General features: G+C 30.8%; 2 protein-coding genes across 2 annotated transcripts in view; one reads left to right on the top strand and one right to left on the bottom strand.

Annotated features, from left to right (window-relative positions):
• Positions 1-5,217: 5,217 nt before the first annotated feature.
• On the bottom strand, positions 5,218-6,733 carry LOC115881155 (myb-like protein D). Its single transcript, XM_030898531.1, has 2 exons — positions 6,591-6,733; positions 5,218-6,531 (listed from the first exon to the last, which is right to left on the bottom strand). Exons 1-2 carry the CDS (start codon positions 6,701-6,703, stop codon positions 5,310-5,312), a joined length of 1,335 nt encoding a protein of 444 aa, XP_030754391.1. The 5' UTR covers positions 6,704-6,733; the 3' UTR covers positions 5,218-5,309.
• A 2,340-nt stretch (positions 6,734-9,073) lies between these two features.
• Positions 9,074-19,208, top strand: part of LOC115881102 (globin) — a 42,183-nt gene continuing 32,048 nt past the window's right edge. Inside the window, exon 1 of the mRNA XM_030898478.1 lies at positions 9,074-9,155. The gene's annotated coding sequence lies outside the window, so the exon portion shown is untranslated. The remainder of the gene's footprint in view (positions 9,156-19,208) is intronic.

Raw genomic sequence — 19,208 nt, 5'->3', positions numbered from 1 at the left:
GTAAGTCAAATTAACGTATCAAAATTCTTTGACATCTGATCTTTGACAAGTAGTAAATAAAAGCTAAAATTCAAAAAAATATATAATTTAGTTAATTTAAGTGAATTTCATAAATGATCGGTTTACTACACGTATGTATATTATATAGTCACTTACTAGCGAAAAGTTGTTCCATTATTTCACTCAATTTTTGCCGAGATCTACCGCACGCTACACAACCAACTATTTTAGAGTCTTTTTCGATAAATCGCGATAGTGTCACTGTTAATTTAAGTTCTGCCACAATTTCGATCTAGATTTGCTACCTTTATACAACTATCAGTAGTAGAATAAATAATAAATAACATAAAATAAGCTCCGTAAAGACTGACAAATCCACAAAATTTCAAATCAAATTCAAATGCATTTCAAATGAGTCAAGTGAATCGTCAAACAGAACTGTCAAAGATCCCCACCCTAGAGAGCTTTTTCCGCCCACCATGCATAAATACATGGATAGCATTATGCTCCTTCCTTAGTCTTCTTATTCAAAGGGTCGGCTAAAAAGATAATAATTATTACCTGTCAACTGTCATATATTCTTTCCAATTCTTTCGTTGCATTTTCGTTGAACAAGAGACGTTGGACAGAAAATAACTAGGCTATATGCTTTAAATTTTAGTTATAGTTCTTAATAACAAAATGTCAGCGATTTTCATTTCATAGCCATCGCTAACGCCGTTTTTTCCCGATCATACGGTATGAACACAATCGAACGTCAGGAAGTGGTGTCATAATAGTAGAACAATACTTATTATATTGTCGCCGAATTACAATCAAAATTCAGGATTCAGTTAGAATCAAACGTCAGGAAGTGATTTTAATTTAGCTCGTAAGATTTAACTCCAACTAACATGGCAAGTTAAATACTTAAACGTTTGAAAAAAGAGATGTATTTTAATATGTTTAAATGATGTAGCAAATTTGAAGCTAGGCTTTATCAGGAAATATTACAATATAAATTACAAATGGCAACACTGCATAAAATTCTTTTAAATTTCGTTTGTAGAAAACTGTTTTCTTTTAAATTTATCGCCCTCTGTTATGTAGTAGTGAAACTGCCACATCAAAATATCTGATTTGGAGACAGGCTTTTAAAGCCTGTCTCCTTTTGAGACCTACGATTTTATACATGTAGCGAGGCTTCTGTTGCGTAGCTAGATATTCTGTGGTAGAACATAATTGTAAAAAGCTAGTTCTCTTATAATGTATACAGGAGAAGATTCCCTATACCAAAATACACATACTTTATTATTATTAAAATCAATTGAAATCATTTTCTTTTCTATTTTCTTCTTCTTATTATTTTTTTAATTTTATCGAATATATTTCAGATGTTTTATGAACTACGTCTTAGTTCATTTTATATAATTTGTTTAAGTTTCCTATGTGATTATGTGATTCTATGTGATTCCTATGTGATTAAGATAAGAAATGGCTTCTGATTTGATGCATCGTCGTTCATATTGTCATTTAATATCTATCTTCTGCTTTGAAAGTTTTTATGTATACTAGTATTAGCTATTCCATTAGTTATAGTTAATCCATTTGTTTATTTGAAATTAACAGACATAGTTACTATAACCCTTGTATATATATTTTTATATAAACAAGGGTTATAGCAATTATGTCTGTTAATTTCAAATAAACAAATGGATTTAGTTCAATTTAACTAAAAGAAAAAAACATTTATTAATTTGTTTGGTCTACCTATATATTTAAATTGTTCCTTGAAATACTAAATATTTCTAAAATTTATTTATTAAAGTTAGTTGACATTGATTAAGTAATTTAATATGACCTAATGTATCATAAAAATCAGACTATTTTGATTACGGGTGTTAATAGAGCGTTTTACCATAGAACACATTTGCCTCTACTGTTGAGGTATTTTTTGTTTGAGCCAAAGCGTTACCATACATGGTGTCAAATTTCGATACCAAGAAACCTCTTGTAATTTACCGATACTATGGTGCGTCATAGTAGGTAGTATATGTTTAGTAATGTCAAAGAATATTATAATAGTAGAATTATCTTTGGTAATGTATAAAATAATTGTATATGATGTTATATGGATGTAATGTATAAACTAGTCAAAGTGATATGTACATATGTCGATATTATAGCAAATAATTGCCTCAACACAATGTAAAATTCTATTTAAAGTTTGAAGAAGAATTCAAACAATACCATTTAGTAATTATATCTTACATCCTTATAACATATTTAAATATTTTGAGTGAAGCAACTTACCAGGTGTTTTATTGATAAATATAACGGATCATCGTACTTATAATACAACTCTGCACACTTAATAGGAGATCTACTGGCTATCATTGTTGAAGAATAACAGTATTGGAACCGGTCCGAGAAGTTCGTTAGGTTGTTACATAAAATGGCAAACATAGGGGATTATCTTCTTCAAAAATACTCTATGTAAATATTTTTAAACATCTTGAAACTTTTGATTTAATATTTTTAACTTAAATATTATTTCATTTTCTTTAGTGCATTAACAAATATTAAAAAAGTAAAATTTATTAATTATTATATGTATTTATTTGATTTTTTAAATGAGAGAGATAAATGATTATTTATCGAATTTCTATAAATACATAAGCAAAAATATGCTAAAACAAAAAAAAACTATTAAAACCAAGACTACAATAGGTTTCTTACAGTATATCCAATGTATTATAAGATCGAAAAAAAAACGGTGTCAAAGACCGCTGGGGAATGGCAATCGATGATAATTTTGGCAAGGTCAAGTCCTAGACGTCATTACTTGGCCCGTCCTCTTCTTGATTTTTTTAAAGGCGCTTACTGCCAGTTGACTTTAAGAAGGTTGTAATTTATTTTTAGATTGAGTGAATACGATTTTAATGATGAAAATGACAGTCTGAATAGAATGACATATATGACATATCAGTTGTTAACTTTTGATATTTTTGCATATAGTTTATTTCTTTGAATTTATTTGAAATTGTATGCATGCGGTTCATAACGACAATTTGACTCGAAATACCAAGTGTGTTGTATCATATTATTCGTAAAAAATGCTTTTGAGCAAGCCTTGTTCCATTTGAAAAAATTCAGATATGATTAAAAATACGATTTGAGCATCTTTTAACTGGCCAGGACAAGACACGAAAAACATTAGACGATCAAATCTATTTTTTCAAGGCTCCTTGATTAAAAATTAGTGTTTTTAACACTAATATAGCACTCTAGATTGAAATTTAAAAGTCTTTTTTAAAGCGAAAATCTTAAAAGTTGAAATATGAAATGTCATTATATTCAGAGTGCCATTTTCTATCGAATAAAGTAAAACATTCCGAGGGTGTAATTTAAAAATCTAAAGTTGTAGTCATTCCCGGTGAAACAGGAAGTGAATGCGTCAATCAATCCTGATTTATGTCATATAGTAACATACCAAATCTCGTTTTTTATCTGACAAAATAAAAAAGTTATTGGGGTGAGCCACTTTTGAGACGCACCCGGTATATCTGTATAACATGTGGGATAACATATTACCCTAGAGTAAAATCATAATAGGAATTTCACCATAAAAATGGATATTTTTTATAGTAACTTGCATTTAAAGGTACTGGTATAGAAGGAAAGTTAAATGATACCTAAATTAATTTAGTTTGCATCTTTGTTTTCAATAATTTATTAGATATTCTTTTGTATTACCATGAAAAAAAAAACAAATCAACCAAGGAATAATACATTTATTAAAAAAATACATATTCATTCATTTCCATATTTGAAGATTAAAAACATATCCATATTAAGAAAAAATATAATATTACAACTAAATAAAACAAATCTACCAATGCAGTAGGTACATAACAATCATAACATCATCAATTTAGCTAAAATCTCTATCCATTTACGCGAGCATCATTCAGTTCTTTCAAGCGTTTAGCAATCCGTTTCTTTTCTTCCAAAGACTTCCTGTAGTTTTCCTCTCTTCTAGCTATTCTTTCTTGTTTGAGACATCTGTCCATTAGGGTATCGAACTCATTGCAGTAGCCGAGAAACTTTAGGAACTTATGATCGGTGTGACAAGCTCGCAGCTGTCTGATTAGCTCATTACATTTATCGGTGTGCAGATGAGGCGATAAGTCTGGATGCATCTTGATGAGGTTTGTAAAATGTTTAAAATATTAATTTCACTGTCAAGGTAGTTTTTTTGACGTTTCCAACAAATATACAGCATTGTCATAATTCATGTTGTGACTTTGACATGTAGATGAACTTCAATCAAGCTTATAACTACTACAGTACGTCTGTCCGTTCTGTAGCTACGGGGTATCCGTGAGAGGGGAAACGATATTCTCTCAATGTTTTTCATAAAAAAATAGACGACGCGTCCTATCAATACAAATTCAACAAATTTGCAAGCAGCCAATAAAATGAGTGGGCGGAGCGATTTGCGGTGACGTACTCGTCAAGTCGACGTATAAAATATATTGCTGTTTATTTAAATGTTTTTTGTCCGCATTCCTTTCATAGACACAGATCCAGCAGATGTACTGTAGTGATGGACATTTTGCATAAAAATATATAGGAAAATTGGAACAACTTTCGATGCACGTCATCAATGACACCATGCGTCGTCTTATGGAGTTTGCTGGTGGTCGTATTATGATGCGCAACGAAAGTTATTTTAATTTCCCTATATAGGAAGGAGCATATAAAAATCTTAAATAAAGCGCGATGGGGACCTAAAATGGTCGACTTAATTTCCGGTTTATCAGTGCCTTTCCAATTTTATTTAATACGTGTAAAAATATAATGTGTGTAGGCTCAATGATTTGTTGTTTTATTTACTATATTTTATTTTGTTTTATATACTTACTGGAGAGAGTCCTATATGCGGTGAACGACTTTTTTGTTGATGTTTAATCATGAACAATTTTGAATTTTAAAATGTTGATGATTTGAAAAATGCTGTTTTATTTGTAATTTTAATAACGTAAATTTTTCTGAATTGATATGTATTGTATAATATTTTTTATTATTAGTGTATTTTTGTGCTTTTGTTTGTTTTGTAAATGCTTTGTCGATGAAGCTATTTTGGTTTTTTGTACAATAAAGCGTTATTTATTATTAATACATGGATAGGATTATACAATGCAGCTAATCTAAATATAATGTCAATCACCAATAATGTTTTGTCACCAAAAATTACTCGAATATTTATTAATAATTATAAACTAATAACAGCACACAGAGGAAAATATTAATGCATCAACTCTCTACTAGTTTAAGGTTTTTTTACCAGATTTACTACAAACTTTACGTTTCAATACTTTGCTATGTCGTTTGTTTATTTTAGACTGACTGTTATCAAATGTTAAAAATCTCTTGTACTTTCTCACACTCATACTCTGTTTAGCGGGGGCTTCAAAAATCGTTTCAAGAGAGTTGAATCGTTTTTTAAAAGTTTTATCCAAGTAATACTTAATTATTTCTTTTTCACTTAATTCCTTCTTTCGTCTCTTTTTTAAATTTCTTTTGGGTATTGGAGAATTACTAATGTTTTCTTTCAGTGAGTCATCAGCGAATTGAGTAGAATTTTCATCAATATTATGTGAATTTATTTTGTCTTCCCTTAGAATATCATTAGCTAATTCATTAGAAGTATCTTTATTGGATTCGTTTAGAACTTGAACGGAACTACCATTCATTAAACAGTTAAATCGATCAGATAGTCTCCTTGATCGTCTTTTAGAAGAATTACTAATGCTTTCTTTTAGAGAGTCAGCAGCCAATAGAGTGGAATTTTCATCATTATTAGGGGAATTTATTGTGTCTTCCCTTAGAATATTATTAGTTAATTCATTAGAAGTATCTTCATTGGGCTCATTTAGAACTAGAACGGAACTAGAATTAGTTAAATATTTAAATCGACCAGATACACTCCTGGATGTTTTTTTAGAAGAATTTCTAATGTTTTCTTTCAGAGAGTCAGCAGCCAATTGAGTGGAATTTTCATCAATATTAGGGGAATTTATTTTGTCTTCCCTTAGAGTATCATTGGCTAATTCATCAGAAGTATCTTCATTGGATTCATTTAGAACTTGAACGGAACTAGCATTCGTTAAACACTTAAATTGTCCAGATAGTCTCCAGGGTCGTCTTTTAGAAGGATTACTAATGTTTTCTTTTAGATAATCATCAGACAATTGAGTGGAATTTTCATCAATATTAGACGAATTTATTTTATCTTCCCTTAGCGTGTCATTGGCTAATTCATCAGAAGTATCTTCATTGGATTCATTTTGAACTTGAACGGAATTAGCATTCGTTGAACATTTACATCGACCGTATAGTCTTCTGGATTGTCTTCTTGGCTTTAAACTAGTGTCAATTAATTCGGACGTAAATTTGTAACAGTTTTCTTCTAAACACTTTGTATTTGATTCTATTTTATCAATTTTACCAAACTCTACCGACGTTTCAATGCCATCTTTCATAAACCTATTAAAATTATGTTCAGAAGAAATAAATTAACTCATAATATAGTTATAAAAAGTTACTCAGAGTTATTGTCAGTTTGTAAACTTGTATGGACTAATCCAGAGAGCCTTCTGTATCTTTTTTCTGCAGATATGTAAATGTTTCTTCTCGAATCATCTCCTGTAGTTTTCATATTTTGAAAATTTCTAAATGACGTTTTATTGACAAGAATGTACGGGGAATTTTTCTCAATATAGGTTGGTTCGTGGCTAACGTCATATTCAAGGCCTCACTGTTTTGACAGTTCTACCCAAGTGGTCCAGAATTAGTAGTCGTAAACAAACCAATTGTTTTCACTAGTTTCTCAACAAATCTGTGTTTTTTACGCGTTTCTATGCTAATAAAATTATACTAAATAATTTTGAGTGAATAGTGAACTATCTGGATCCGATTCATAACATCGTACCCGCGAAAAAAAACATACTTTCGGTAAAAATTATAGTAACACCGGCGATGCCGGCTGTGTGTCCGGACTAGGAAAAAGTTGGGGAATTTATATAAAAACTTAATTAATAGCGTTAGTGTTAGTGTATAGTGTTAAACCAACGTAAGTGACGTGTATTTTTATGTAAAACAGTTTTCGTTTCTTTATTTTTACTTTGTGAAATAAAAAATTCCGCGACATTGTTCTGTGCCTGTGCCTTGTAGCAGCAATTATAATAAGTCCTCAGGATCTGTCTACATTCTCTTTCCTAACAATATTAACTGTAACTAGGTCACGTCCAAAACCTACAGAACATGCTGTGCCTACAATTTTTCCAAATCAACCCTGTTATGCATGTTCCCATAAAGAGAAAACGTCCCGATGAAAGAAAACAAGATTTGGAAATTCAGGATGAAATAAATATTGAAAAGTATTATTATTTTTATGAAATATATATTATTATTATGAAATGGCAATATATTTAAGAAATTAAATGAATTTGTACTTTATTTCAGTATTTTATATAAAAAAATGATATCTTTATCTTTTTATTTACGATTTATGGAGATGGTTACTTGATAAACATCGAACTACAAATTACTTAATGTTAATAGTTAATTCTATCTGATATCCACATTTTTTAAATATGTTAGGCAAATTTTTACAATTATTTTTAATTAAACTTTAAAATGTATTCTGCCGTTATCATATACAATACATTTTCTTAACTTGTCGATAAACGTATAGTTTTCAAATTTTTTAATATTTGGAAACTTTTCACAGGACAGCAATTTTAGGACACGCTTTTTATTATCTAGATTTTATTTTGTTCATCTTATGCTGTAGTTTATTTCATATTAATATTCGTGCTTTAGATCTAAATTTTAATGCTATTCAATTACTTTAACGCGATAAAAAGTTAATGTTATTTTTTAATACCTTTCTGTATAATATTTTTCATATTTATATCTGGCAAAACTATCAATAAATACTATTATTTATGCAAAAACTATATGCAGTACCATATGGCACAATACAAAAGCCGGACTAGTGCGGTGACGTCACAAATCGATGTCTCTGGCCTGTATGTTATGTTGGTTATGGTTAGTTCTTCACAAGGACTGTATACAGGTTGTTAACTCGACAGTTACTTATATGAGAACAGAATGGCAACACTGCCTATTGAGAACGCATGCATTATTGATTTTTCTGCCGACTCGTCCCATCGCGTCTTCTATCAACGAGCGGGCCGAGGTTGCCATATTTCAACCATAAAGCTCTTGCCGCGAGTAATGAACAAATTAACAACCTGTATAATCGCCGCTATCGTAGTCACCGTGGATGCTTACGTCACGCAGGGACCAGCGCTCCACAGTGCGGCGGATGGTTATTCTAGCGGGACAAAATCTCAGTTGGTTGATAAAAATGTATCCAAATACAAAGAATATATACGACCAAAAAATAATTCATGCATTTTTATATCAATTGGAATGTCTACTATTTATTCTTATCAGTACACATTTTTGGCTTATTTCTAACCAAACAGTTACCGCTAGCTTTATCTTCTGCCGCACTGTGCGCTCGTCCGTCAAACGCAAAAATAACTGTCACTGTCTAAAATCTTTAGCGCGAACTTCAACTCGGTCCCTAGAAAACGTAAAAAAACTGACAGTACAGGAATCGAACTATCCTTATCTCTATAGTATCCTTGAGTTCTTCATTGTAAAATTGTAAATTGTAGATATGGGCCCGACAATAGTGTATCGGGCATCTATAGCTCCTGAATCCAAATAAATAATTGCACATAATTTACCTTTATACAAAAGTGCTTCATTTGTCAGTTAAGGGCATCAATCAAAAATAAACCCGAACGTTAATTAATTCAAAATTTATAATTTTTTAAGCTTTTATGAAGCTTATTTTCAAATATAATTTGTAATGCTAACATAAAATCCCATAATTACGCCAACTAGATTATTAAGAGAATAATAGAATATCCAAAGCCCATTTTATAAAAAGATATTTACATTAATTATGATCTTAGATAAAGTAAATTATTATCAAAGGTGAAAAATAAAAGTTCCTTTTAAATTGTTTCATTTACTTTGCATGTTATGGCTAGTATATGCGTGTTCTAAAGGTACTTCGGATGTCCAATTTCGTAAGTTAATTATTTTTTTTTGTTTAATTATGGCACAAATAAAGCCAATTTAGTACAGGATTGGAACAGTTCCTAGTAAACGTGTTGTTTATTATATTATACGCAACATTATACAATATTTCTTAATGATTGAGATCGAATAACTAGAATTTAAGACAATTAAAAGTAAACATATATAGTGGAAGCAAAATAAATTGCATTTAATGTAGCTTGTAGATATTGTTTTTACCAATATAATTATTTTAATCTCTAAGTTTTCGGAATCAGGATCCCATTTTGAAATCCCGGGATCAGAATTTATATTCCCAGGATCCCGGGATTGATCTTCAGAATCAGAAATCTAATCTAAAGAAATATTTAATAAAAATGCAGCTACATATATCAAAAAGAAAGTGAGAAAAGAGCTTTATTAAAATAGACAAAACAAAGTAACCATAGTCCATATTTATAAGTAAAAAAATACATTCTTGTGTTGCAAAAAAAATATATAGCAAATATGAAAATATAACTTTAAGATATTGACGTTCTGCTTAGCATAAATAAAATATGATCTTTGAAAGACTAAAAAGTATATAAAGTCGAATCATTTTAGATCAATCTAAAATTACAACTACTTTACAACTTAAATCTTTCGAGATTTTCGGGATCCCGGGATTTAATATCGAGAGTTCGGGATTAAACTTAGACCGGAATCCTGGTTTGGAAACCCTACTAATTAGTATACATATTTAAGTATGCTATACAATGACATTCTAAAGGCTGGCATCCGATTGTTAACAAGTTTGCACTTCAATTTGAACGAACTTATTAACGAACGAAAAAATTATAAGAAAGGACGAAGAAGTAAAAAATATTTTAATTCTTTAGGTATATTAAGAAATTATGTTTTTTAACTAAAAAACTACAAAAAATTCCAGAATTTTTTTCAAAAAATTCCAAATCTTTTTTCAATCAATTCCAAAAATTTTTTTTCGCAAAAAAACCCTCATAATCGTGTTTCTAGGGTCGAAATATACTACCCCCAAAATATTTGCACTTATTTAAGACTCACCCTGTATATTTATATTGGTGCGATAAACGAGAGCACTAAATTTTCAAAAAAACGTATTATTAAGTTTATCTGCCAGTTAAAATCAAAAGCTCTGGTATAGTTGAAATTCGCTTTATATAGTTTAATTACCAAGTGACCTGTTAAAGAGATAACTGATAACTTTGTATACGTTGCTTATGGAATAATTTATTTTCTTTCTAAAAACTAATTACATAGCCTAAGTAATAGATATAAATTTTGAAATATAATATTACAATAAAGATTTTGTTTTAGCTCACCGGGTATGTTTATATCAACAACGTAAATTAAGTACCTATTATACGATTATAAGAATTGATCTATAATCTTCTGAGAATATATATGAATTAGTGCAAACAATTATCCCACTACAACTGCTTGTGTATATGTCATGTGATTTCATTAATCTGCGGTTTCTTTTACAATACAGACAGTATAGAAATTTACAGAAATGAATGAAAAACTACAAGACATTACATAATAATACATAATTATGTTTTGGAATAGATTTTTTTTAATCATTTATTAATTTTTTAAAATCGTTTTTAAGAAAACGGAAAATATAAAGATGGATCTTTAAAATATCAATTAGCTCATATACGTATTTATTACATATTAAGAATATACCATACGTTCGAAAAAAAAACGGCGTCAAAGACGGCTGGGGAATGACAATCGATGATAATTTTAGCGAGGTCAACCTCTATAAAGGTCATTTACTTGGCCCGCAGTAATGTATACTTTTTAATGGTGCTTACTGCCAGTCGACCTTAAGAAGGTTGTAATTTGTTTTATTCTACGATAATTTCATTATGACATGATTATGACACATTTAACATTGTCATTTGGATGTCATTATGGCTTTCATAATAGCACTCTTTTAGCACTAGTGCTATTATGAATTTATAATAACACGCAAATTTTAAAATAAGAAACAAGCAAAAAAAAGGTACCTTAATACGTTTATTTATTGTAAACATTAATTATAATATCAGTACAATTGGTTAAATTAATTCCAGACGATGACAGGTGAGTTGCATTTTTAGAAAGTAAATTTATTTCCTGAGTGCTTGCACTTGTTGAAGACCCATCATTGCCAGAATGTTACCCAAAATATTACATGACACTTTTTTCTTATTTTCTTTGGAACTTTCTATATAGCTCTCTGCCACTGTGTTAGAGCGCCAACCACCATGTCTTTTAACAGTTAATAAATCCACTCCTGAATCTGCAAGCAAATATGCAGACGATCTACGGAAACAATGTCCAGTGTATTGTTGTGGATTTGGAAGACTTAGGAACAATGCTATTTTATACGGCATTTTCCCTAAAGTATTAATGCCAACGGGTTGCTTAATACATTTTCCATTTCTGTACCCCACAAAAAATCGAGTATGCTCTGTGTTGCTTGGCCGCATAGCTATATCTTCGAACCATTTCCACCATATTTATTCCTTCAACACCTTCAACATTCCCTTTCGTTATAAAAAAAAAATCTTGTGATATCTTTGTTTTCGAAAATGGAATAATGACATGAATGCATTGTCCTTCATCTTTTACATTTTGCAGCTGTAGATTTGTCAACTCGATACGCCAGCAGGCTCCCGCAAGTCTTACTATCGATGAAACTTTTGTCAGGAAATAAGTTTTATCATCGGCTTCCAACAAAAAAACGAGTTATATCTTTTTTTCTTAAAATTCTCGATCTTTTTGACCGAAATCCTTCCGATTTTTTTTAGAAATGCAATTAAATGGACGTACTTACTAATAATTACCAAACCCAAAGTGATGAAGCCTTCCTCTGTTTTGAAGGATGTTCAAAATATGCCAGGAGAACCTTTTCGTTATATTATTCTTGATTCCTTTCTCTTTACACCAATCTTCAAGTTTTACATAGGCTTGCTCGTACGTTTGTCTTGATTTTTCGGGAAGTAGGGAATCGACAAAGTTTTGCGCAATGCCTTCAATATCCGAAGGGACACCTTCAGAATCAGAATCACCCATATTAATATTATTTTTTGCTTTTTGCTAAAACTGAACGTCTAACACAAAATTGTCAAAACATCAATAATTGAGTTGTCAAAGTCAAAATGGAAACAATCAACAAGCACGGTTACCACGGCGTCGACTAATATGGGCACCTGATAATTTTGAATTTTAATTTTTATGAGGATATCTCTGATATTTTAAATTAAATCAAATCTCTTTGGATCGTCATCGTGTCGCGTCGTAGATTAAATTTTGAATGATACACGTTCGATGCGAACTTTTTAATGAAACTTGTGTAACTAACGTTACACGCATTTCATTATGATGTTCGTATCGAACTTGTATCATTAATAACTATTATATTGAGTAAAAATGAGTTTTAAATTGGGTAGTTTAAAATTCGAGAAACATTTTTTTGGAAATAGATTTGTGTGTCTGGAAACATTCTAACTTTTTCAATCTTTCTATAATTAGTTTTAATTTTTAACCAGTTTTATGTCAATTTTTAGTAAATGACGTCTAGAGATTGACCTTGCTAAAATTATCATCGATTCTCATTTTTTGACGCCGATTTTCTTAATCATACGGTATTTGTTTACCATTCTTTCTTGAAAACAAATAGGTACCAGATTCTGTGAAAAGAAGAAAAGAAAGAAGAAGTCGTACTATAGGTAAACCAAACCAGGCCAATACTCGATGTTTATTTTATCACCCTTGAGATAAGTTTGCCCCACCTGCAAATGCACTATTTCGAAGAATACTTATATACCTTTTTCCTTTTCACTTGTCCGGAGTCCTTTTGCTGAATATGCGTCGCTTGTCTTTCGTTTAGAATTTGTTACTTACGGTGAATTGTTTTATAATTACTGTAACTTTTGTGGGTGTTTTTCCTGTGTTACATATTAGGTGAGTGTCTGCATATGGCAAACAGATTTACCTTTGTATATGTCGCACCCACTTACCCAGCGTAATTGACCGTTTCATGAAATGGATATCCACTTCGCGAACTGGTCCTAACCTAACCTAACCAGTTTGCGAAGTGGATATCCATTTCATCAAATCTTTGCATCAAACGGACAATTACATTAAGTGGGTGCGACATATATACACTTTATTTAATTATTTTTTCCATAGCTACTGTTAAAATTGCCTTATATCTATCAAAAATAGTACTTTAACCGCAAGCGTAGATTAAATGATACTTTAACAGCGAGGATAGGTTAAAAACTTTATTTCTTCTCGCACGTTTTTTAATTGCTTCCATTTTTGAAAATTTTTGTATTCCTTTTCATTCCAAGTTATTCGGGATTTAAATGGAAGTTGGTTTGTCGCCTCAGCCTGAATATCTGTTAGTAATTTACTTATTTCGTTTTGAGCCATTTTTGGCTCCAATTCAATCAGCAATCGACACGAAACAGAACATAGATAAATGAAACAAGTTTAGATTGGAAAGTGCCCATAAGGACAATATAAACACTATTTGGCGCTATTCTTGCAACGGTCGCGACCCAAAACTTTTGAAAATTTCGGAGCGGTTCGGCTTTTTCCGGAATTATATCGCCAAATATTGTTTATTCAAATTTATTATTATTTTCGTTTAATTTTATAAATAAAATACAGTGTGTTGCATATAAGAAACTTTATTTTATATAAGGACGAATGTATGAAATACCTATGAAACATTGGAAACCGACGTTATGCCACGATCCACGATGGTTTTTGCAGTTCACAGTTCACAGTTCACAGCAGTTTTTAATGCCACTTTTTCACAATTATCACCGGTTGGAGTAAATAAAACTTGAATTAAACTCACAAGATAGCAATAATTACTTTGAAAATGGACGTTATAAACACTTTTCGGAATTTCTTTAATGAGAGCGGTTTAGATTTTGAAAGATTATTATGATTTTTGAAGATTCTGACTTTGACAAGAGAAAATTATTTCGTTTTTTGTTTGCCGTTGTTCTTAGCGACCGCTATAGCAGCGCCAGATCGCGTAGAACGGTCGCGACCCAAAATAATTTCGCGATCCAAAATTTTTACGGGCTTTCCAATCTTAACTTGTTGCATTTATCTATGAAACAGAATTAAAAAAATACTGACAACTAAAGAGACAGCTTTATTTATTTGTCAAATTACATAGAAACCAATGCCAACCCAGCACAATATTTTTTCTACTCGTAATAAATTCCTTGAAATAATAATTTCTGAATATTTTTTGAAACATAACTCGCTATGGAAAAAAAAATATTGTTGTATTCACGGCCATAAAATTGTATTATCCTCCTCCGAAATTAATTCACTGCGAATTTCATCGCTCGTGAATTAATCTTTTTGGCCGACGATAAAATACCATTTTATCGTCTTGTATAAAAATAACTCTTATTAGTATATATACATTTATTCTTTTTAGATTGCAGATTGTAAATTGTATTGGAAGAGGAAAGTTAATCACCGCTCCTTATAGATCTATTGTATCCCCCTTTTTTGAGTTAACGCTCATCATACAGTCTCAAACTTTGACAAAAGTCAGTATCTGAGACGGTTTTATAGAGGTTAGTTCTGCATCTCCGATATCAGCCGTATCAAAGTTTATGGCACCAATGGTGGTTGTTTCGACGCACCCAGTGATTCTGGTGTTTCCCCATTTTCCCCAAAGAATCTGCATTCGCCAGTGTCCTCATGGCAATCAGACGAAATCGTAAAAACCTCGTGACATTCCAAAGATTGCTCTTAGTTAGATCTACGAAAATATTTGATTTTTCTCGGTCGTAAGTCCTGAGGAATTTCTTCGAATGTCTTAGACCGGTTGGAGGATTCCCATTCCAGGTTGCGGATGGAGTCTTCCAGGTTCTTCAGTTCCGCTTTAAGTTGGTTTCCACTTGGGAAGCAGAATGGTTCCAGTTAGTGGAGTGTTCGCTCCTTTTCTTGCTAGATCGTTTGCTCATTAACAAAAGATAACCGAATCTAGCTAAATACGCAGATTTCCATACAAATGATGAAGTCGGCAGGCTGGTTATGAATAGACTGTGGTACAAAGTATTTTAAAAAATACAGTAATATACAGAGTGTCCCACAATTAGTTCGACAAACTGAAAGGGGTTGTAGAGGGCATCAAAACAAGTCATTTGAGTATAGGAACCCATGTCCGGTATTATTAAAATGAGCGGAAGGAACTTGACTGGACGTGACGTTGATGCCCTCTACAACCTCTTTCAGTTTGTCGCACTAATTATGGGACACCCTGTATAACCAGATTTTTAAAAAACAGTTTGCAATATTATATTGATACTGATACTTCTGTTTAATATTGACTGATTAGTTAAAAAATATTACGTTGTAATTATTTAAAGATGTATATAGGTACGTGACAACATTTTAATTTGTAATATAAATATTCATGTTAAAAATTTGTTGTTCCATAGTTGTTTCTGAAATTAAAGTTACTGAATAAGTATTATAATTAATTTGTTTAAAATATTTCAAGGATGTGAGATGCTAGAAATATAAAATCTTGGGTATTATTGAGTTAGAAATTCTGCGAAAATTATTTTTTAACCTGGGTTCGTAGATGACCATGAACGTGGCGGGTTTCTAGTATTTTTTCGGCAGTAGACAATATTTAGTTTGATTAATTTTTTAATTAAAGGTGTTTTTACAATAAAATCATTTTGTTACGTATTTATACCTAGTTCTAAATGGTTGTAAAGTGGTGAATATATTAGTGTGATTTTAGTTGATTAACTTTGGTTGTTTTAAAACAGCTTAAGCTTTTATCAGGGTAAGTCTTTACTCCTATGAGTGTATAAAATATGGTAAATATATATTTTTTTAATAAATTTTGTGTGGAAATTGAGAAGAGACATCATATTTTTTTTAAATAGACAGCCATAACCAAATACTATCAAAAATATGTTAACCTTTTTCTCATAAATTTGTAATGTAAAGGCGCCTACACACACTACTGCAAGCTTGACAATCTTTTTGTACAAGAATGCATAATTTACCTTCGCCGCCACACGGTATATGAATGCTTGCACAAGCTTCAGTTTATGCCGCGAAAAAGAAGAAGGAAGTCCGAAGAAAAAGAAGAAGGAATCCTGAAGGCATTTATCTTTTTAACGGCATCCTTATCGGCTTGGCTGTCAATTAATCTATACTTATTAAGTAAAATTTTGTATGCTGCATCCTTCTTCACCCTATCATGATATTCTGGTGATTTAATTCGCCAAAGACGGCATATTTTCGTATGCGCGAATAAAATCTTCAAATAATCCTCGATTTTGCTCCTTTTCAGATCAATAGACATGATGGCGACGGCGGCGGCGACGCGACGTACAGGTCATTTACGATCACGGGCTGAACTAATTGTTTGTACAAGCTGAATACATGTGGTACACATACATTCAATCAATCATCAAGCGGCCTGCACAATTAAAATGCTTGCGCAAATTTTCCCTACAGACGCTACAGTTTGCTTGTACAAAAAGATTGTTCATGCATGCTTGTCAAGCTTGCAGTAGTGTGTGTAGCCACCTTAATAATCTCATACATAAAATTAATTTAATTAATAACACAAGTGAAAAAATATATAAACAATAATTGTTATGAAAGAATTGATTTTTTTGCGTAATTTAAAGTCTAGATTTATAAAAAATAATATATCTGTGCCTGTAATCAATCTCAATTAATCTAATGATATATAAGTAAATATAGTATTATAATTTAAATAAAAATAATCTGTTTAGTATCAGTTGGCGAGGAAAGTGATACTAGGTAAATAAAAACCAACGAACTACTTCAACCGGTTAATAATATCGCTAATATAATATTTTACGATATTTGATAAGTTATAACACATCATGTTATCTTGTTTTGTTCAGGATCGAATTAGAATTTTTAAGATTATAGGAAAAAAATATCCTAAATTAAGATACTTTATCCTAAAATTCTAATTTTCAATCATACAGATCGTACAGAAAATTGGCAAAGAAACTCTCAGTTTAGTACAAAGTCAGCTAAGTATCCTTATAAACAGAGTTAAAGAAAAAGTAATTGAATGTTAATAATAATTAACACTTTAAATTATATCTTTATATTATAATTATTTTTATTAAAACATATTTCCTTCTTTTAATTTTTTCTTGTCAATTTGGTTTCATTCTGAACATTTACAGTACCTAACCTTGCAACCAATAGCGTTTAACTCTATATCAATAACTAGTTTGTTGCTATTGTTTCTGTTAATTGCGCTGCATTTACGGAACATTCACTAACTGATAAGCAGCATTAGCCATATATATGTTGTGCACGGAATATTGATGTCATTAAGTCAGAGATGATTTCAACTTTATTTTAATTTCATAAAAATTGCGATACTCAGTTGTATCCCTAGAAAAAGCCTAATATTTAGCTTATAAAACAATAAATTTTCGATTTCTAATCATACAATTTCTCTTGACGGATGATAATCAAAGAACAAAATTTCGAAGTATAATTAGTGAAAGAGTTAAAAGTTTGTTAACATTTTCCGCTAATTGAAGATTACTTCCAGTAATTTCGACGTTGTGAATGCTTACATTGATATTAGAGGAACAAACAGTATTTTATTAGTTTAGAATTTACCTGGCTGGAAATATTAAAAGCTCATAAAATATATATGATGCAAAATTTGATATACCATAGTCATAAATTTAATCTATATGTTTTAATGTATTTGCCTATAAATATGTTATATAGTACTTTATTGGATTTTGTCCGGACAGTAACGTTACTATTTTTTAACCCTTGTAATAAATGTTCTAATTACATCTTAATTTTTACTATTTAGCGTTTTGAATTATTATTTAAAACATGTATATAAATAACAAAGAATACAGTAAAAAATAGCACATAATATAATAATAAAAGTAAAGAATAACACAATTTTGGAAACAAGCGAAAGAAGCCAAAATTGCACTTCAGTTTAATATCTATTTGACAATAAATATCTAAATATTAATAAAAAACATAAGAGAAATATTAAATCAATTTGAAAATAAAAAAAATAAAAAACTAATGAAATAATAAAATCTTTCAATATACATATATCAACCTGATAAATACATATTGAGATTGTTTTCTTATAGAAACGATTATCAATTCATTGTAAAAACAGTGTATAATAAAATTCTGAGCAAATTGCCACTGAATCTTAAAAAATTAAAAAATAAATGTTAAAGAAAAGAAGTTTAGATTTAGATCAACAAAAAAAAGTACTTACTTATATTAATGTAACAAAAAATCTTGCTGCTTTAATAGAGTTACATAATTTAGAAAAGTTACAAGATAAAAAGTATTGGTCCAAAAGTTAAGATAAGATGAATCGAGCTATATTCACGTCTTCCAGATTAATGACAGCCATCCTGAACATTATATGAATTATTTTAGAATGGACAGAGAAACTACCACTCATATTAGTAAAGAGACTAAATCTAGTATATAAGTCTTTAGAAATGTCTCACTCTACGTCAGGCGGGATTCACACAATACGCGTTGCGAAACTTCACGTTCGGTTTTGGAGGAACGTAGAAGTGTCACTTCAGATGTAGTGAAAAACTATACATGAAGGACCTGCCTAAGTCTTGCACTGGTAGCTCTTGGTCTTTCAGATTTTGTGATATTCCTGGTCTTGGTCTTTCTTTTTACCAAGATCTACTGGAATAGCAAGGTCAGTGCCTAGAAGCTGAACGAATTAGGCAAAGAAAATAAAGTCCTCCTACTCTTGGAGCCAGCCCACCAAGGGATAGAAGGTAATTAAAAAGCAAACGATCTAGCTAGAAAAGGAACGAAGATTACACCAACTGGACCAGAACCGTTCTGCTTCCCAAGTAGAAACCAACTTAAAGCAGAACTCAAGAACCTGGAAGATACCATCCGTAACCTGCGAATGGGAATCTTCCAAAGGTCTAACATACTCGAATAAATTTCTCAGAACTTACGACCGAGAAAAATCT

The sequence above is a fragment of the Sitophilus oryzae genome, unplaced genomic scaffold (genome assembly GCF_002938485.1).
Source record: "Sitophilus oryzae breed Bouriz unplaced genomic scaffold, Soryzae_2.0 scaffold_169_pilon_pilon, whole genome shotgun sequence".
Classification (NCBI taxonomy): Eukaryota; Metazoa; Arthropoda; class Insecta; order Coleoptera; family Curculionidae; genus Sitophilus; species Sitophilus oryzae.
This window is presented reverse-complemented; position numbering and strand designations above follow the sequence as displayed.

Bases quoted from the DNA above. Each gene is read 5' to 3' on its own strand.
- LOC115881155 (XM_030898531.1), bottom strand. From the start codon at position 6,703: ATGAAAACTACAGGAGATGATTCGAGAAGAAACATTTACATATCTGCA. The intron at 6,532-6,590 runs GTAACTTTTTAT...TAATTTTAATAG, and splicing joins CAAACTGACAATAACTCTGA to GTTTATGAAAGATGGCATTG.